Genomic DNA, 18137 nt, shown 5'->3' with positions numbered 1-18137 from the left:
ACCTAGCTGTGTGGCCTTGGGCAAGCCACTTAAACCCACTGTCTTGCACAGAAAAACAAAAACCTAATAAAAAAATCAACAGGGAAAATAAATATTATTTACTATGAATTTTAAAAATCCAAAAAAATTTGTTGTCATTATTATTTCATTTGAATAGTAGTTCCTTGTCAGCATTTTTTCACATTATTTAAGACTTCTTAAATGTAGAACTCTTAATGATGTATTCTTTTTTTTTAGGTTTTTTTTGCAAGGCAAATGGGGTTAAGTGGCTTGCCCAAGGCCACACAGCTAGGTAACTATTAAGTGTCTGAGACCGGATTTGAACCCAGGTACTCCTGACTCCAAGGCCGGTGTTCTATCCACTACGCCACCTAGCCGCCCCATGATGTATTCTTAATAAGATAGGAAAGATATTATTATCTCTCTTCCTTTTCCCAGCAAAGAAAAACAAGACATTCTAGAACTATCTAATATCACATGTCCTAACTGAAAACCACATCTATTGTTCATCTCATTCCCAAAAGAGAAGATGTCTGAGAGGAATTATACTGCACCAACTGAGTTTCTTTTTATTGGCTTCACGGATCATCTACCACTCCGAATCAGCCTCTTCCTTCTGTTTTTGATCATCTACATTTTGACCTTGTTGGGAAACATTGGTTTAATAGTTCTGGTCAATACTGATTCTAATCTTCAAACTCCTATGTATTATTTTCTCAGTAATCTTTCCTTTCTCGATCTTAGTTATTCTACAGCCATAGCTCCAAAAATGCTAGTGAACTTCTTAGCTTCTAAGAAGAACATTTCCCTGTATGGTTGTGCCCTTCAAATGTACTTTTTTGCATGCTTTGCTGATGCAGAATGTCTCATTCTAGCTGCAATGGCCTTTGACCGCTATGCAGCTATCTGCAATCCTTTGATGTATTCTACACTTATGTCGAGGAAGGTGTGTGTTTGTTTCATTGTCTTAGCTTATTTTAGTGGAAGCATGACTTCTCTGGTTCATGTGTGTCTGACCTTCAGGTTGCCATTCTGCAAATCTCATGTCATCAATCACTTTTTTTGTGACATACCACCACTACTAGCTTTGTCTTGTGCCAATACCTCCCTCAATGAGCTTCTGCTCTTTGCTTTATGTGGCTTCATCCAGACTAGCACTTTTGTGATCATTTTCATTTCTTACCTTTCTATTCTCATCACAGTTTTGAACATCAAATCATCTGGAGGGAGAAGTAAGACCTTTTCCACTTGTGCTTCCCACTTAATAGCTGTGGCTTTATTCTATGGGACACTTTTATTCATGTACTTACGTCCCAGCACAAAATACTCCCCAGATACAGATAAAGTAGTATCTGTTTTTTATACTGTGGTCTTCCCCATGTTTAACCCTATTATATATAGTTTGAGAAACAAAGATGTGAAAAATGCACTCAAGAAAATGTTGGACAGAATATCCCCAAACCAATAGTGCCTTCTGATAAGGAATTTCAATATCTTAGAGATGAAAAAGACTCTTGAAAATCTGCGGGTGAAAGAATAACTGTTTAATACTACACTTCATTACACTCACAACAAATTGTCATCTAGTATTAACTTGAAGATTGCTCATCATTCCACTACTATCTGATGAAGTTTATTATACTTTGAAATGATTTGGAGTATTCTAGAAGATGGTTCAGAAGGAAAGTAAATGAATTATGATGAGGCCAATTTTTTAATTTTTGTTCAGTAGGCATAAAGTTTTCTCCATGTGGCAAGAGCTGATTCAGTCATTCAAAAGAACAAAGATTTAAAAAGCAAGTTCCTTCAAAGTTGTCACAAATCATCTCTTAAAAAGACAATTGATTTTAGCTACTATCATGGTATGGAAAAAAAGTTAGGTGATTAATCTGAGGGACTCCTTGATTAAGGGCTCATTGACTTAAAAAGTGAAAATATATTGTACTACTTCCAAAGAAGTAATTCCCGGTAATAGGACTGGTTAGAGGAAAGTAAAACAGATTCCCTTTCTCTGCTGATTTAAAAAACAAAGCATGGATAGTGATCTGATTCAAATTTTTCCTTTGACACATGCTCATTATGTAAATCTAGTCAGTTTACTTACTTTAACATGCCTTATGGAAGACCTAAGACTGAGTTGCACAGAATGATCTAACTGAACAGAAGGAATTATAGTTAGTTAGATATTCTCTACAGAAATGAAATCATAGTTCCATTACATAATCTTTCTGAACAAACATAGGAGTTGTGAGCAAGGACACAAATCTGCCTATTCTGTGAAAAGTCCATTAATAAGAAACAGATTGACATAACTATTTGTTTAAATGAATCTTTTCACTATTTGACTGGCTGTTCATTATTCCTTATTTTTGAAGAGCACCGATGTCATTATCAGAGGGTGATATTTTGACTTGAATGGGAATTAGATTTAAGTGAACCTCACTCTATCATGCTGAGTAGTTGAAATCCAATTGAAAGACAAAGGGCAGGAAGACAGGTGATGACCCAGGATGCATCTTTGGTGTCTAACCAAGTTCTAACTTCTCCACAGCACCCAATTCAGCTGCCTTCATTGCCATGGAAACAAATTGTTCTTATTTACCAGTTTTACTGGGGGACATTTTTGCATATTTGCAGTAAACAGCCTCCTATCTTACCAATAGATTTGAGGCCTGTTAGTTTCCCTCAACGTGATTTACTCTATCTGTCAAGATTTGGGTGGCATTTAGAACAATATTGTAGAACATTTGGGGGTATGTAGTATAATAAAAGCTGCCCAGTTTTCCTGAGGTATGAATGCTTCACATGCTACAGCTTCAAGAAGACACAGGTAAGAGTTGGGCAACAAATGGATAGCAAATGTGTATGAGTAGCTCTGAAAAGGGCTCCACACTGGGGCAACTAGATGGTGCAGAGCACTGGCCCTGGAATCAGGAGGACTCGAGTTCAAATCTGCCCTCAGACACTTAATATTTGACTAACTGTGTGACCTTGGGAGAGTCACTTAACCCTATTGCCTTGCCAAAAAAAATGGATATAGAAGGGCTCAACAAGCTCTCATATTACATATTCTAGTCCTCCTAAACAACAAATACTACTGTCTTCAAGTTTACAGACTCCAGAAATCCTAATGGCCAATGGTTACAGGGGAAATCTTCCTAAAATTGGAATAATTGTTTTATTACTTGGAAATTTCAAAAGACATGAATTAATGCAGAGATTAAACAGTCTTCTTGGCCATGATGCAGACTAAATGATCAAAAGTGAGATTTTTTTTTTATTTCCATACTTTGTTATTTTGCTATTTAGTGGATTCTAGGTTCTCTTGATAATATCACAATTGATTTTAATATGTGTTTTCATAAGACAATATACAAAAATCAAAGTAAATATAAAATGACTATCCTTAGTCTGATCTAGAACTGCATCTTATCTATAATTTATTTTTTTCATGGCCGATTGTCTTTCATGACAACACCTGATTCCTCCCTTTTCCTTAACCCACCCCCCAAAAAAGGCTGAGAAAAATGAAACCACTTAAATATTTTTAATGATGCAAATGTTGATTTTTTTCCAAAATTCATGTAATCTAGAATTAACAAGTATCAAGGTTATCAAAGTCAAATAGCACCAAGCTCCTGTCTTCATACAGCTTAAAGCATTGTGGAACATTACATAAATATTGGAAATTTTACCCAAAAAATGTAAAGAAAAGCTTGCTCATCAAATCCAGAGCTAAACAGGAAAAGACAAATAGGATGGGCAAATTTCAAAAAAATAAAAAATATAAAGCTATTTTTAAGAACTATGAGTTCCAGATAGTAACAAAGACTTATCTGATTCTGTTGCTTTCTTATAAAATAATATACAATAAGCAAATGTTGTTAAATGTCATAAAGATGTTGATTGCAATAGTGCATGAATGAATGAAAAATGAGGGGATTAGAGAGAATCCTGCTGTGTGTAAATACATTGCAACCTATAGCCAATAACAAACTTCTAAGAAGAAATGAAAGTAGTTTATATCAAAAAATAAATATGATAGGAGGACATAGATTGGTCATGAAGACAAAGGACAGCAAAGTGTTTTAGTAGTATTACTATGATCTTAAGATAAAAGACAGACATTTTCTATCACAGGTGATCTGTGAATCTAGTGATGGTGAATAGTGAACAGTGAATCTAGTGATGGTGATACTTCATACAATGGGGATAAAATGGTAGGGTAGAGGAGAGGAAGGTAGGATAGAGCAGCAGAATAGAAAGATGAAAGGAAAAAAGTAAAAGAAAAATATTAAAAAAAGGAAGGAAAACAAGAAAGCAAATTAAGGAAATCAGAGAGAATGAGGGGAAAAAGGACAGAGGCAAGAAAATTATGCAAGGAGATAAGGGGAAAGAGATAATAATAAAGATATAAATCAAATAAAGAAAATAAACACACACGCTCATTAAACATGTACTATGTTCCAAGCACTGGTATCACAAAGATAATCCCTTTTCTCAAAAACATTTTTAAAAGGGAAATTGAAAATTATCATGATAGGTAGGGACATACTTTATAAAGAACTCATAGTTTAAAAAGGAGAGTTTCTTTATATTTTATCCTAAAGGGAAAATAACAGGAACCACTAGATTTGATTGATTAAAGGACTAACATGTTCAGACTTACTTTAGGAAAAAAATTCCAATTTTGTGAAAGCAGAATTGGATTAGAGAAGGACGTGTAAAGGAAAACCAATTAAAAGTAAAAGTTAGAGGTGATAAAGGCCTGAATGAAGGTGGACTTTGTAAGAGAATTAGGCAATTGATTTGATTGATGTAGTGGAAATAAAGATACTTTTCAGTATTGTCCAGATATTCAAAATCAATCAACCGATCAATTCACAAACAAATTTGAGTCATATAAAGTGAAATAAGTAGCAAAATAATAAAATTTCATAAATATAGAGACAAAGAAGGTTTCTGATCTAATCCATTTTTCAGGTAGGATCCCCTCTATAAAATCATAATAGACAACTCACTCTCCAATCTATATTTGAAGACATCTAGTCATTGGAATCCACATATATAGAAACAAATAGTCTCTTTCTATACCTTAAAAGCTCTATATAAAATCTTGCTGTTATGACTCTGTAAGGATAATTGTGTATTGATATTATCTCCAATTAAAATAAATTACCTTTGTCATTTCTACTTTGTGGACATGTTGGAGACCTATGTGTGGAGGATATATAAAATGAGTCAACTAGTAGGTAATGGGAGATTTGAGTGGGAGGAAGAGAAGTTGAAATCTTTGGACCAAAACTCTGTTAAGGAAAACCACAGGAAAGGGGGAAAGAGTCTTGGTCTGCAGGACGAAAGTTTTATAATTTTGAGAATATAGAAGATGGAGACTTTTTATCCATTACCCAACACTGCAAAAATAGTGATCCAATAGTGTCTGCATTCGAAGCAAAGTACAAATCAGAAACACTGAAAAAAAGCAGTATTTGGGATTTTATAAGGAGTCCAGTAGAAATGGTACATGTATGTCTCAGGGAACTTTCATGAGTAATCCATGAAAGGCAGAAAATACCTTCCAGAACTGACAATGATCACTCATTTATTATTTGACACATGAGCTCTCTAAAAATTAAATATATATTCTCCTGGATTCTGGATTTAATTAAAGATTAAGTTCTAAAGCTGGTGTGACTAATTAATATTAATTGATTTTCATAGTGGGAATACATTGATGTAGGCTTGTGAGCTATCACATAGGAAAGACTAATCCCTTAGAAATGTCCCTAGAATACTGAGAATATACAGAAATGTCTAATAAGAACTGATTTGACAATAAGAAAGGGAATTGGAGAGAGTGAATTTAGTCTAAATATTTTAAATAATTTTATTAGTTTTCCATTTACAGGTAAAGATGGTTTTCCAAATTCATTCTTTCACGAGCTTTTGAGTTCCACATTTTTCTACCTCCCTTTCCTCCTCCCATTTACCCATGGCAGCAAGCCATTTTATATAGGTTGCACTGATACAATCATGCTTAGTATATTCGCTATTATTCAGGTTGTAAAATAGGAATTAGAATGATGGGAGGAAAATGAGAAAAAAGAAGAAACATAAATTTAGAAAAGTGAACATAGTATGCTCTTGTCTCCATTTAAACTCCATTGTTTGGGTTTTTTTTTTATCAATTTCCATTTTTGTCATTTTAGTCAATCTGGTAAATGTAAGGCAATACCTTAGGGTTTTTTTTATTTTGGATTTCTCTAATTACTAATGATTTGAAGTATTTTAACACATAACTATAGCTAGCTTTAGTTTCTTTATCTGAAAAATTACCTGACCCTATCCTTTGATCATTTGTCAATTGAATTATGACTTAATTTTATTGACTAAAAATTATTAAATTCAACTCACTTATTTTATATATTTTTGAAATGAATTCTTTATAAGCAACATTACCTATGAAGTTGTTTCCAAGTTTTCTCTATTCCTTCTAATCTTGGTTGCATAGATTTTGTTTGTGCAAAATTTTTTTTTTCTTTCCACTCCATTTTTTCTCCTATTTTTACTTTTCTTTCTCCTTTCCTGTTATCTACCCTCATCAATGTTTTGCTTCTGACTGCTGCCTGTCTCATACTGTCTTTTCCCCTTTTCCCTGCTACTTAACTGTAGGGTAGGAAACATTTCTAAACTCAATTGGGAATAACTACATATATTTCCTTCTTTGAGTCAAATCAGTTGAAAGTAAGATCTGCTCAGAATTTATACTCTCGTTTTCTCCCTCTACTATGCCCTTTGCATCTCTTCATATGATGTTAATTATCCTCTACTCCTCTGTATTTTCATCCCTGAATAAACCTTTTTATCATGTCTTAATTACTTTATAACTGAATGTGGCCCACCCTCTGTCAAAGTAAACTTTTTAACTATCCTGAGAGAGAAGTAAAATTCTTTAGAGCCATAAGCATTTTCACCATAATGATCAATTTGTACCCATACCCTCTCTCCAAGTATTCTCCTCCAATAGAAATACAACCCTTTTTTGCTAAAGTGCTATCACATCATAATCAATTTATACCAATACCTTCTGTTCGAGTATCCTCCCTCCCACTGTCCCAATAGAAATACAACTTTCATGAGCTGAAGTAAATCATCACATCATGATCAATTGATACCTATATCATTGGTCTAAATAAGTTCCTTTCAATTGTCCTGAGAAAAATACTTTTCTCCAGAGTTGCAAGTAATGTCTTCCCTTTCAGTATTTATCATTGATTGGCCTTGGAGTCAGAAGGACTGGAGTACAAATCTAACCTAAATTTTTAACACTTACTATGTGACCTTGGACAAGAAACTTAAGCCTGATTACCTCACATCCAGGACCATCTCCAGTTATCCTGATTCATATCTGGTCACTGGACCCAGATGGTTCTGGAAGAGAAAGTGAGGCTGGTTACTTAGCACAGCACCCTTTCACTCAAATCCAATTCATGTGTTTGTCATGGTATCACCTCCCTGATGGCAAGGTCTTCTTTGAGAGTGAAGGACAAACATCATCATCGTCATCATCATCATCATCATAATCATCATGACTAATGTTTTTTTTCTTAACTTTAATAGGTAATAATTTTTTTTCTTTTCATTTACCTTTTTTTGTTCATCTCTTGAGTCTTGTATTACAAAATCAAATTTTCTATTTAGTCTTTTTTTATCATGTAAGTATTTTATCAGGTAAGTCCTCTATTTCATTGAAAATCCATCTTTTCATTTTCTGAAAGAATATGTTGAATTTTGTAGGGTAACTGATTTTTAGTTGTAATTAAATGTCCTTGGTCTTGCAGAATATCATATTCCAGTCCCCCCAATCCTTTAATATTGAAACTAGTAAGTCCTGTGGAATCCTAACTCAGGATCTCCGGTATTTATTTAAATTGCTTCTTTTTGGCAACTTGCATGAGGTGCTCTTTTAGCTGAAGATTGTGAAATTTGATTACAATATTACTTGGAGTTTTTATTTTGGGATTGCTTTCTAGGGAAGATCTATGGATTCTTTCAAGGACTATTTCATCTTTTTCTTCTAGGTTATTAGGGCATGTTTTCCATGATAATTTCTTGTAGGTTCTTTTTCTGATTGTGGCAGTCAGGTAGACAAATAATTCATGAATTATTTCTCCTATTTTGCATGTGAATCATTTTTCCTATGAGAAGCTTTATGTTTCATTCTATTTTTTCAGCACTTTGGTTTTTTAATAGAATCTTAATGTTTCATAGAGTCATTATGTTCCATTTGTTCAATTCTGCCTTTTAAGGTTTTAATTTCTTCAGTTGGCTTTTGAGTTTCTTTTTCTAGTGGGATAACTTTAATTTTAGGTCAGTTTTTTCCTTTCCCAGTTGGTTAATTTTACTTTTTGATCTGTCAATTTCTTTTTCCAGTTGGTCATTTTTACTTTTAAAGAAGCTGAGTTCTTTTTTCCACTTGCCCAATTTTACTTTCAAAGATTTTGTTTTCTTCAGTCACTTCTTCATAATTCTTCTGCATGGTCTAATTTATTTTGTCAATTTTTCTTCTTCCTTATATTTGGATTTTTAATATCATTTTTCAACTTGTCTAAGAGGTTTTTTTTGGTATTTGAGACCAATTCATAAATCTCTTTGAGGTTTCACCTATAGGCATTTTGTCACTGCTCTCTTCTTCTGAGATGGCAATTTTGTCATCCCTATCATAATAACAGCTAACTATAGCTATCAATTTCTTTTTGTTTTTTTTTACTCATTTTGACAGATGAGCTCTGCTTCTGGAGCAGAAGGAGCATAGTCCCAAGCTTTTTGTGCTGGGAGCTCCTGATCTGATCTCTGGCTTTCTTCACTTGTGTCTCAAGGTGCTCATTGTTTGTTCCAGTTCCAACCCAGTCCTATTTGTTACTCGATCTTTCCTGGGCTTGAACTTCGCCTTCTGAGCTAATGTTGGGATCCTCACAACTAGTCTCCTGTGCTGCTGGCCTGTTGAGCTGGGATCTGATCTGTACTGTGGATAAGAGCCTCCCTTTAGGTTCCCAGGTCTGTTGTCTATGCTTGGCTACACTCCTCTTTTATCCATGAGAAACAGAATTTTTCTGAAGTTCCTCCATGATATCTTGTATCGCTATTTTTTTTTTTTTGGTTTTGGGTGGTTTTTGGTTCTCTCACTTTAGGGTCTGTAAAAGGCTTCATTTAAACTTGTTTCTGGAAAAACTCTAGGAGCTTCCTAGCTTCATGCTGCCATCTGGCTCTGCTCTGGAAGTAGCCAGGAATTCTTTATCTAGGACATGATGTAAATTTGAAGTCTCACAAACACTTGAACAGGGAAACAAATACATTTTTAATTATTTTTACGAACCACTGATTTAAACATAGTCTTTCCTTCTAAAATAAATGTGAGTAATAACTTTTTGAGTTGGATGCCCAAAAACTTTAACTGGACCACCATGAAAGACTTGACAAATCTTAAGAATCATTATTCTATTTGCTGTGCTTCATAGAGATGAACTTATGTTTCTTGAAGGTTGGAGGGAACAGCATCAGCAACACTATCTTCAAGAACTTTAAACCTAAGATGGTAAAGGAATTAGGCAACTAGTCAGCAATGTGGTATCCAAGGCATATTATAACTAAATTTCACAATCCTCAGCTAAAAGAGTAAATACTATAAGTTGCCAAAAAGAAATGATTTAAATAACATAACAGAGAGCCAGACTCAGGATTATACAGGATTTACAAGTTTCAATATTAAAGGATTTGAGGGACCAGAAAAAAAAATAAATTACAACAACTGAAAAAACCTACAGGAAATTTCTGTGCTGGCACTAGATGGAGAACAGAATGGAAACTTCATTCCTTATTCACAATTCTGGATCAAAGTTCCAGGTCAAAGAAGAATACTTAAAATATCACGGTAACAGTAGCAAAGAGGAATGATATTTATTCCAGTCACAAAAGAGCAGGGGCTATGAAAAGCAGTTATGTTATAAAGGAACAGATGACTTGCAGCAAAGGATTAGGAGCAAAGGGTCCCTAACTACATACTATTGGTTGTTGCCAAAAGAAACAGAGGACCCAAGTAGCCTTTGCAGGAAAATTTCATCTTGCTGAAAGTCACAATAAACGATGAAGTAATAACAATACTTATGTACCCAATATATGCACCAAATGTCATAGTATCAATATTTGAAAGAAAAATTATAAATAGAAATAGACTGTAAAATTATGCTAATAGAAAGTTTTAGTGATGTATCTCATAAATATAATCATAAAATAAATAAGAAGGGGCAGCTAGGTGGCATAGTGGATAAAGCACCGGCCTTGGAGTCAGGAGTAACTGGGTTCAAATCCAGTCTCAGACACTTAATAGTTACCTAGCTGTGTGGCCTTGGGCAAGCCACTTAACCCCATTTGCCTTGCAAGAACCTAAAAAACAAAAAACAAAAAGCAAAAAATAAATAAATAAATGAATAAATAATGAACGAATGGATAAATAAATGAATGAATGAATGAATAAATAAATAAATAAATAAATGAACAAACGAAGAAATAAGAAGTTAAGGAGATGAATAGCATTTTAGGAAACATAAATAAAAATAAATGCTAAAATATAAATCTTTAGAGAAAATGAAATGGAAATAGAAAGTTGTATATCTTTTCTGACCTATACGTGATATCTTCACAAAAAGAAAGCAAAGCAAAACGAAAACTAACTGTGTATTTTGAACAGGAATGCTCAAGGATAAAGGAAAATAGAAATATAGGATGCATCTTTTATCAGATAACAGCAGAATAAATATTAAATTCCATAAAGGGTCATGGAAGCAGAGATTAATTCTTAATTAAGAGTTATATAATCTAATCCTTTATAATGAGTGAATCAAAGAAAAAAAAACTATTGATATTCTTAGACATAATGACACCAAGGTGGAAACATCAAAATGTATAGCATATAGATAAAACAGTACTTAGGGGAAAATTTTATATCTCCAAATGATTACATCAAAAAATTGAGAAAAAGAATGGATTATTTTATGGGAAAGACCCCATACAAAAGAATAAGGTCTCCCACTGCATCCAGACCATCATCATAAGTCCTGTTTCCTATTAGATCAGGACAGGGTCAGAAGATGATTCTTCAAGAGGCAGTGAGAAAGATGCCTTTCCATAACACTTCCTCAATATAGTCAATGTAATGTTCAAGTCATACCATCATATATAAGACGACAGGGTCTTCTTTGATAATGAAGGACAACAATCAATCCATGGGTAAGCAATGGATAAAATTAGGAAAAGAGCAAATTAAAAAGCCCCAATTTAACACCAAAGTGTCAAAATCCTGAAAAAAAGGTGAGATTAAAAACAATATTAAATATTTAGGCAGTTTGGTTGACTTGTTTTATTTTTTGATTTGTGAGGCAATAAGTTTAAGAGACTTACTCAAGAAAACACAGCTAGTATCAAATGTTTGAGGCTAGATTTGAACTCAGGCCCTCCTAACTCCAAGGTCACCATGGTGCCATTTAACTCCTCTTTGGTTTTCTTTTTTTTTATAAGAAGCAAAATATGTTCACTCTCAAAAAAAGGAAAAGGATTAATATATCAACAAAGAAGATGAATTTGTAACATCCAGTAGATTTTTTTACAAAATCATATGCCAGAAAATACAGTCTAAGTGATGATTATTTTTAAAAATAAAAACTGACCAAATTAACAGAAAAGTAAATGTGATACTTAAATTAATCCTATTATAGAAAATGATGCTGAAATAAGTCATAAAGTCATAAATGAGGTCCCTAAAAAATAAAAAGAATTGCTCAGATAAAGATTAAGATCTGTATATTCTACCAGATATTTAAGGATGTTAGAGGACTAATTAAAGACAACATTATTTAAACAATTTATATATATATATATATATATATATATATATATATATATGTATATATATGTATATATATGTATATACATATATATATGTATATACATATATAATGTAATATAAATGATTATATAATATATTTATGTAGGTGTCAAACCAAATTTCTTTTATGACATAAATATACTTTTGATACCTAAATAAAGAAAAGCAAAAACAGAAAAAAGAAAATTGCAGGCAAATTTTCATAATGAATATTAATGAACAAATTGAATAAAACAAAAATAAATAATATTACAAAAATATAACTCAGGAATCATACAGTATGACAAGTTTGAATACCAGAAATGCAGGGCAAAATTATCAGCATAATCAACTATATCAATATGCTTAATTTATACCAAGATTGTTTTCCAGTTTTCCAAACAATTTTTTTTACCAAAAAATGAATTCTTATTCAACAAAATTAAGTCTTTTTGCTTGTTTAAAACAGTTCTTGGGGGACAGGAAAGAGACTGAAGGAGGGAGGGGAGTGAATGGGGTAAATCTCATTACACTAACAGGTACAAAAAAACCTATGGTAATAGAGGGGAAGAAGGGAGCAGAGCAGAAAGTCCTGAATCTTCTCATCAGACTTGGCTTAAAGTCAACCTACATATACTCAGTTAACTTATAAAACATCTAACCTTTCAAGTATTAAAAGGGGAGGGGGGCAGAGAAAGGGAAGGGGAGTGGGGGAAAAGGGGGAAATAACAAAAGGAAGGGAGGGGAAAAGGGAAAGAGGGAAAGGGGACAGAAAGGGAAGGGTGTGATATAGGAGGGCAAACACAATGAAGGGGGTGGTATTCAGAAAAAAAATACTTGAGAATATAGATAAAGGGGGGAGAACGGAGGAAAAACAAAAAATGAAGGGAAGATAGCATGGAGGGCAATAAAGAATTAGTAATCATATCCTTGAATGTGAATGGGATGAACTCTGCCTTAAAATATAAGCAAATAGCAGAGTGGATTAAAAACCAGAATTCTACAATGTGCTGCTTACAAGAAACTCATTTGAAGCAGAGAGATACATATAGAGTAAAGGTAAAAGGTTGGAGCAAAAAATATTTTGCTTCAGCTGAAGTAAAAAAAAGTAGGGGTAGCAATCCTTATTTCAGACAAAGCAGCAACAAAAATAGCGTTAAAAGAGATAAGGAAGGAAACTTTATCCTCCTAAAAGGTACCATAGACAATAAAGTCATTTCAATACTGAATATATATGCACCCAGTGGGACAGCACCCAAATTCTTAGAGGAGAAGCTGAAAGAACTACAGGAAGACATAGGCAGCAAAACTCCACTAGTGGGAGACCTCAACCTCCCACTATCAGATCTAGATAAATAGAATCATAAAATAAACAAGAAAGAAATTAAGGAGGTAAATAGATTGTTAGAAAAATTAGATATGGTAGACTTATGGAGGAAACTGAATGGGGATAGAAAAGAATATACCTTTTTCTCTGCAGTACATTGAACTTATACAAAAATTGACCATGTACTAGGACATAAAAACCTAATGATCAACTGCAGAAAGGCAGAAATAGTGAATACATTTTTCTCACATCACAATGCAAAAAAAGTCATATGCAATACTGGGCCAAGGAGATATAGACCCAGAAAAAATTGGAAACTGAATAACCTCATTTTAAAAAAATGAGTGGACCAAAAACCAAATTAGAGAAAGAATTAACAATTTTATCCTAGATAATGATAATAATGAAAAAACATACCAAAACCTATGGGATCCATTCAAAGTGACTCTCAGGGGATATATTATAGCTCTAAATGCTTACATGAATAAATTGGAGAAAGAGGAAATCAATGAACTAAACATGCAACTAAAAAAAATTAGAGAAAGAACAAATCAAAAATCCCCAATTAAAGAATAAATTAGAAATTCTAAAAACTAAAGGAGAAATTAATAAAATCAAAAGCAAAAATACTATTGAATTAATAAATAAAACCAAAAGTTGGTATTATGAAAAAAACAATAAAATTGATAAACCTCTGTTCAATTTGATTAAAAAAAAAGAAAACCAAACTGCTAGTATCATAAATGAAAAAGGTGAACTCACCACCAATGAGGAGGAAATTGAAGTAATAATTCGAAATTATTTTGCCCAACTCTATGCCAATAAATTTGATATTCTAAGTGAAATGAATGAATATTTACAAAAATATAGGTTGCCCAGGTTAAATGAAGAAGAGATTAAATACCTAAACAACCCTATCTCAGAAAAAGAAATTCAACAAGCCATTACTGAACTCCCTAAAAAAAATTTCCAGGACCTGATGGATTCACAAGTGAACTCTACCAAACATTTAAGGAACAATTGGTTTGAATCCTATATAAACTCTTTGGAAAAATAGGGAAAGATGGAACTCTGCCTAACTCTTTCTATTAAACCAATATGGTACTGTTACCTAAACCAGGAAGAGTTAAAACAGAGAAAGAAAAGTATAGACCTATTTCCCTGATGAACATAGATGCAAAAATCCTAAATGAAATCTTAGCTAAATGATTACAAGTTATCACTAGAATAATACATTATGATCAAGTAGGATTTATTCCAGGAATGCAGGCTTGGTTAAATATTAGGAAAACTGTTAGTATACTCAATTATATCAACAACAATCCCATCAAAAATCATATCAATAGATGCTGAGAAAGCTTTTGACAAAATGCAGCATCCATTCGTATTAAAAACACTAGAGAGTGTAGGAATAAATGGACTGTTGCTTAAAATAATTAGCAGTATCTATCTGAAACCATCAACAAGCAATATAATCAATGGGGAGAGGCTAGAGGCATTCCCAATAAGATCAGGGGTGAAACAAGGGTGCCCATTATCAACACCACTATTCAATATTGTATTAGAAATGTTAGCATCAGCAATTAGAGAAGAAAAAGAAATTGAAGGAATTAGAATTGGGAAGGAAGAGACAAAACTCTCACTCTTTGCAGATGACACGATGGTCTACCTAGAGTATCCCAAGAAATCATCCAAAAAATTACTGGAAACAATTAGCAATTTTAGCAAAGTTGCAGGTTATAAAATAAACCCTCATAAATCCTCAACTTTTCTTTATATGTCTAGCATGATAGAGAAGGAAGAGCTAGAAAGAGAAATCCCATTCAAAGTAATCTCAGACAATATAAAATACTTGGGAGTCTATTTGCCAAGAAGACTCAGAATCTTTTTGAAAACAATTATAAAACACTGCTCACACAAATTAAATCAGATTTAAATAAATGGTCAAATAGCAACTGCTCGTGGATAGGTAGAGCTAATATAATAAAAATGAAAATTCTACCAAAACTAAACTATCTGTTTAGTGCCCTACCAATCAAAATTCCAAAAAAATTACTTTAATAAGTTAAAATAAATTGTAAGTAAACTCATATGGAGAAATAAAAAGTCAAGAATTGCCAGGAGCTTAATGAGAAAAAGTGCAAAAGAAGGGGGCTTAGTCCTACCTGATCTAAAATTATATTATAAAACATCAGTCATCGAAACTGTTTGGTATTGGCTAAGAAACAGAGTGGTGGACCAGTGGAATAGACTAGGTGCAAAAGCAGGAGACGATTATAGTAATCTGCTGTTTGATAAACCCAAAGAGTTGCAGGAGACGATTATAGTAATCTGCTGTTTGATAAACCCAAAGAGTCCGGCCATTGGGATCAAAACTCCCTCTTTGGTTAAAAACTGCTGGGAAAATTGAAAGTTGGTTACAGGATTTAGACCTTAAAAAATACTATAAGCAAATTAGAAGATCAAGGACTAGTCTACCTGTCAGATCTATGGAAAGGGGAGCAGTTTATGACTAAGGAAGAGTTGGACAACATCACCAGAAACCAACTAGATGATTTCAGTGATTTCAATTGCATTAAATTAAAAAGCTTTTGCCCAGATAAAACCACTGTAACCAAGATCAAAAGAAATGTAGTAAATTGGGAAACAATCTTTCTAAAATAAACAGAGAACTGAGTCATATTTTTTAAAACAAAAAGCCATTCCCCAATTGACAAATGGTCAAAAGATATGCAAAGACAATTTAAAGCGGAGATCAAAGAAATCCATAGCCATATGAAAATGCCCTAAATCATTAATTATTAGAGAAATGCAAATTAAAGCTTCTCTGAGGTACCACCTCACACTGCTATGATTGGGCAATATGACCAGGAAGGATAATTATCATTGTTGGAAGGCTTGTGGGAAATCTGGGGTGCTGTTACACTGTTGGTGGAGCTGTGAACTCATCCAACCTTTCTGGAGAGCTATTTGGAACTATGCCCAAAGGGCAACAAAAATGTGCAAACCCTTTGACCCAGCAATACTACTACTGGGTCTATATCCTGAAGAGATGATGAAAAAGGGTAAAAACATTACTTATACAAAAATATTTATAGCAGCCCTGTTTGTGGTGGCAAAGAATTGGAAATCAAGTAAATGTCAATCAATTGGGGACTGGCTTAGCAAACTGTGGTATATGTATGTCATGGAACACTATTGTTCTATTAGAAACCAGGAGGGATGGGAATTCAGGGAAGCCTGGAGGGATTTGCATGATCTGATGCTGAGTGAGATGAGCAGAACCAGAAAAACACCCTAACAGCAACATGGGAGTGATTTTCAACCTTGAAGGACTCTTTCATTCCATCAGTGCAACAATCAGGAACAATTTTGGGCTGTCTGCAAAGGAGAGTGCCATCTGTACCCAGATAAGGAGCTGTGAAGTTTGAACAAAGTGCAAGGACTATTCCCTTTAATTTAGAAAAAAACCAGATATCTTATTGTCTGATCTTGTCACCTCTTAGACTTCTCTTCTCTTCTTAAGGATATGATTTCTCTCTCATCACACCCAATTTGGATTAAGGTACAACATGGAAACAAAGTAAAGACTGACAGAGTTCTTTCTGTAGGGGGGTGGGGTGAGGGAAGCAAGATGGGGGGAAATTGTAAAAGTCAAATAATATATTTAATAAAAATTAATTAAAAAATAAAAATAAATAAAACAGAGTTGTTTCAGTCATTTACTGAAATAAATTGTATATCTACTGTATTTGACTGATCTTCCCTTATATTTCTTAGCCAGTATCATTTAGTTTTGATAGTTTTTCTTATATTATAGTTTAAAGTTTGGTAGTGCCAGGTCTTCCTTTATAGTCTTTCATTATTGCTTTTAATTCAATAAAATACTTTTTTCGGTAATTTACTTGGACTGTCATTGAATATAGAAGTTTAAAATTGTCATTTTATTATATTGGCCTTGTCTACCCATAACTGATATGTCTTGATCTATTGAACTTCAATTTTGATAGTATAAAATGTTGTTTCAATCACTTTGTTAATAGAGTTCCTGGGTTAGTTATGGAAACTGTTTTGGAAACAGTATTTTATACTGTTTGAAATTATTTTAAATTGGTTATCTCTTACTATATCTCCTAGCAGATTTCTATGGTGATATATATAGTTATGCTCCATGATTTATTTTAAATCCTGCTACCTTACAAAAATTATCATTTCACTTATTGTTTTTTGGAATCTTTTGAACTTTTCAAGTATATTGTGATATTTTCTGCATAAGGAGTTAGTTTTTTATCTCATTCCCTATCCTGATTCTTTCTATTTCTTTATCTCATTGTTATTACTAGAATTTCCAATGCAATATTGAATAATATTTATGAATGTGGGCATCTTTTTTCATATATAATCTGACTGGGTAATTCTAGTATATAACATAGCAAATAATAATTGTTGATGGTTTTAAGCAAAGGTTTTTTTAGTTTTTTATCATTTTAAGGAAAAATCCATTTAAACCTGATCTTCCAAGTGTTTTAAAAAGAAATAAATGCTGTAATATTTCAAAAATATTTCCTCTACATTTATTGATATAACCATATGCTTTTTGTTAATTTTATTATTGATTAATTCAGTAATGTGAACAGAATAGCTTTCCTTATGTTATGTTGTTTTTTTTTCTCTTTAACAAGGGACATTTGTATATTTATAACATCATTTGCAGAACATACAAAATCATCAACTTAAAAATTAGCCTACTATATTTGATCATACATATAATTTATTTGTTCACCCCTAAAAAGCTACTAGATTTATTGAAAGATAGATAGATGTTTATTGTTTAATTGTGTCTGGCTCATTGGGTCCCCAATAGGGTAACTCCCACTCTCACAGGTAATC

The 18137-nt window shown here is 33.0% G+C and overlaps 2 protein-coding genes across 2 annotated transcripts in view; one reads left to right on the top strand and one right to left on the bottom strand.

Moving 5' to 3' along the window:
• Window positions 1-529: 529 nt before the first annotated feature.
• Window positions 530-1468, top strand: LOC141516851 (olfactory receptor 5AS1-like). Its single transcript, XM_074227816.1, has one exon. The coding sequence runs from the start codon at window positions 530-532 to the stop codon at window positions 1466-1468; it is 939 nt and encodes a 312-aa protein (XP_074083917.1).
• Window positions 1469-16928: 15460 nt separating this feature from the next.
• LOC141519558 (olfactory receptor 5F1-like) overlaps window positions 16929-18137 on the bottom strand; it is a 1900-nt gene continuing 691 nt past the window's right edge. The window contains exon 2 of the mRNA XM_074231770.1: window positions 16929-16955. Within this exon, the coding sequence (XP_074087871.1) occupies window positions 16929-16955 (27 nt within the window). The remainder of the gene's footprint in view (window positions 16956-18137) is intronic.

The sequence above is a fragment of the Macrotis lagotis genome, chromosome 3 (genome assembly GCF_037893015.1).
Source record: "Macrotis lagotis isolate mMagLag1 chromosome 3, bilby.v1.9.chrom.fasta, whole genome shotgun sequence".
Classification (NCBI taxonomy): Eukaryota; Metazoa; Chordata; class Mammalia; order Peramelemorphia; family Peramelidae; genus Macrotis; species Macrotis lagotis.
Note: the sequence above shows the minus strand (reverse complement) of the source record. Positions and strands in the feature narration are given on the sequence as shown.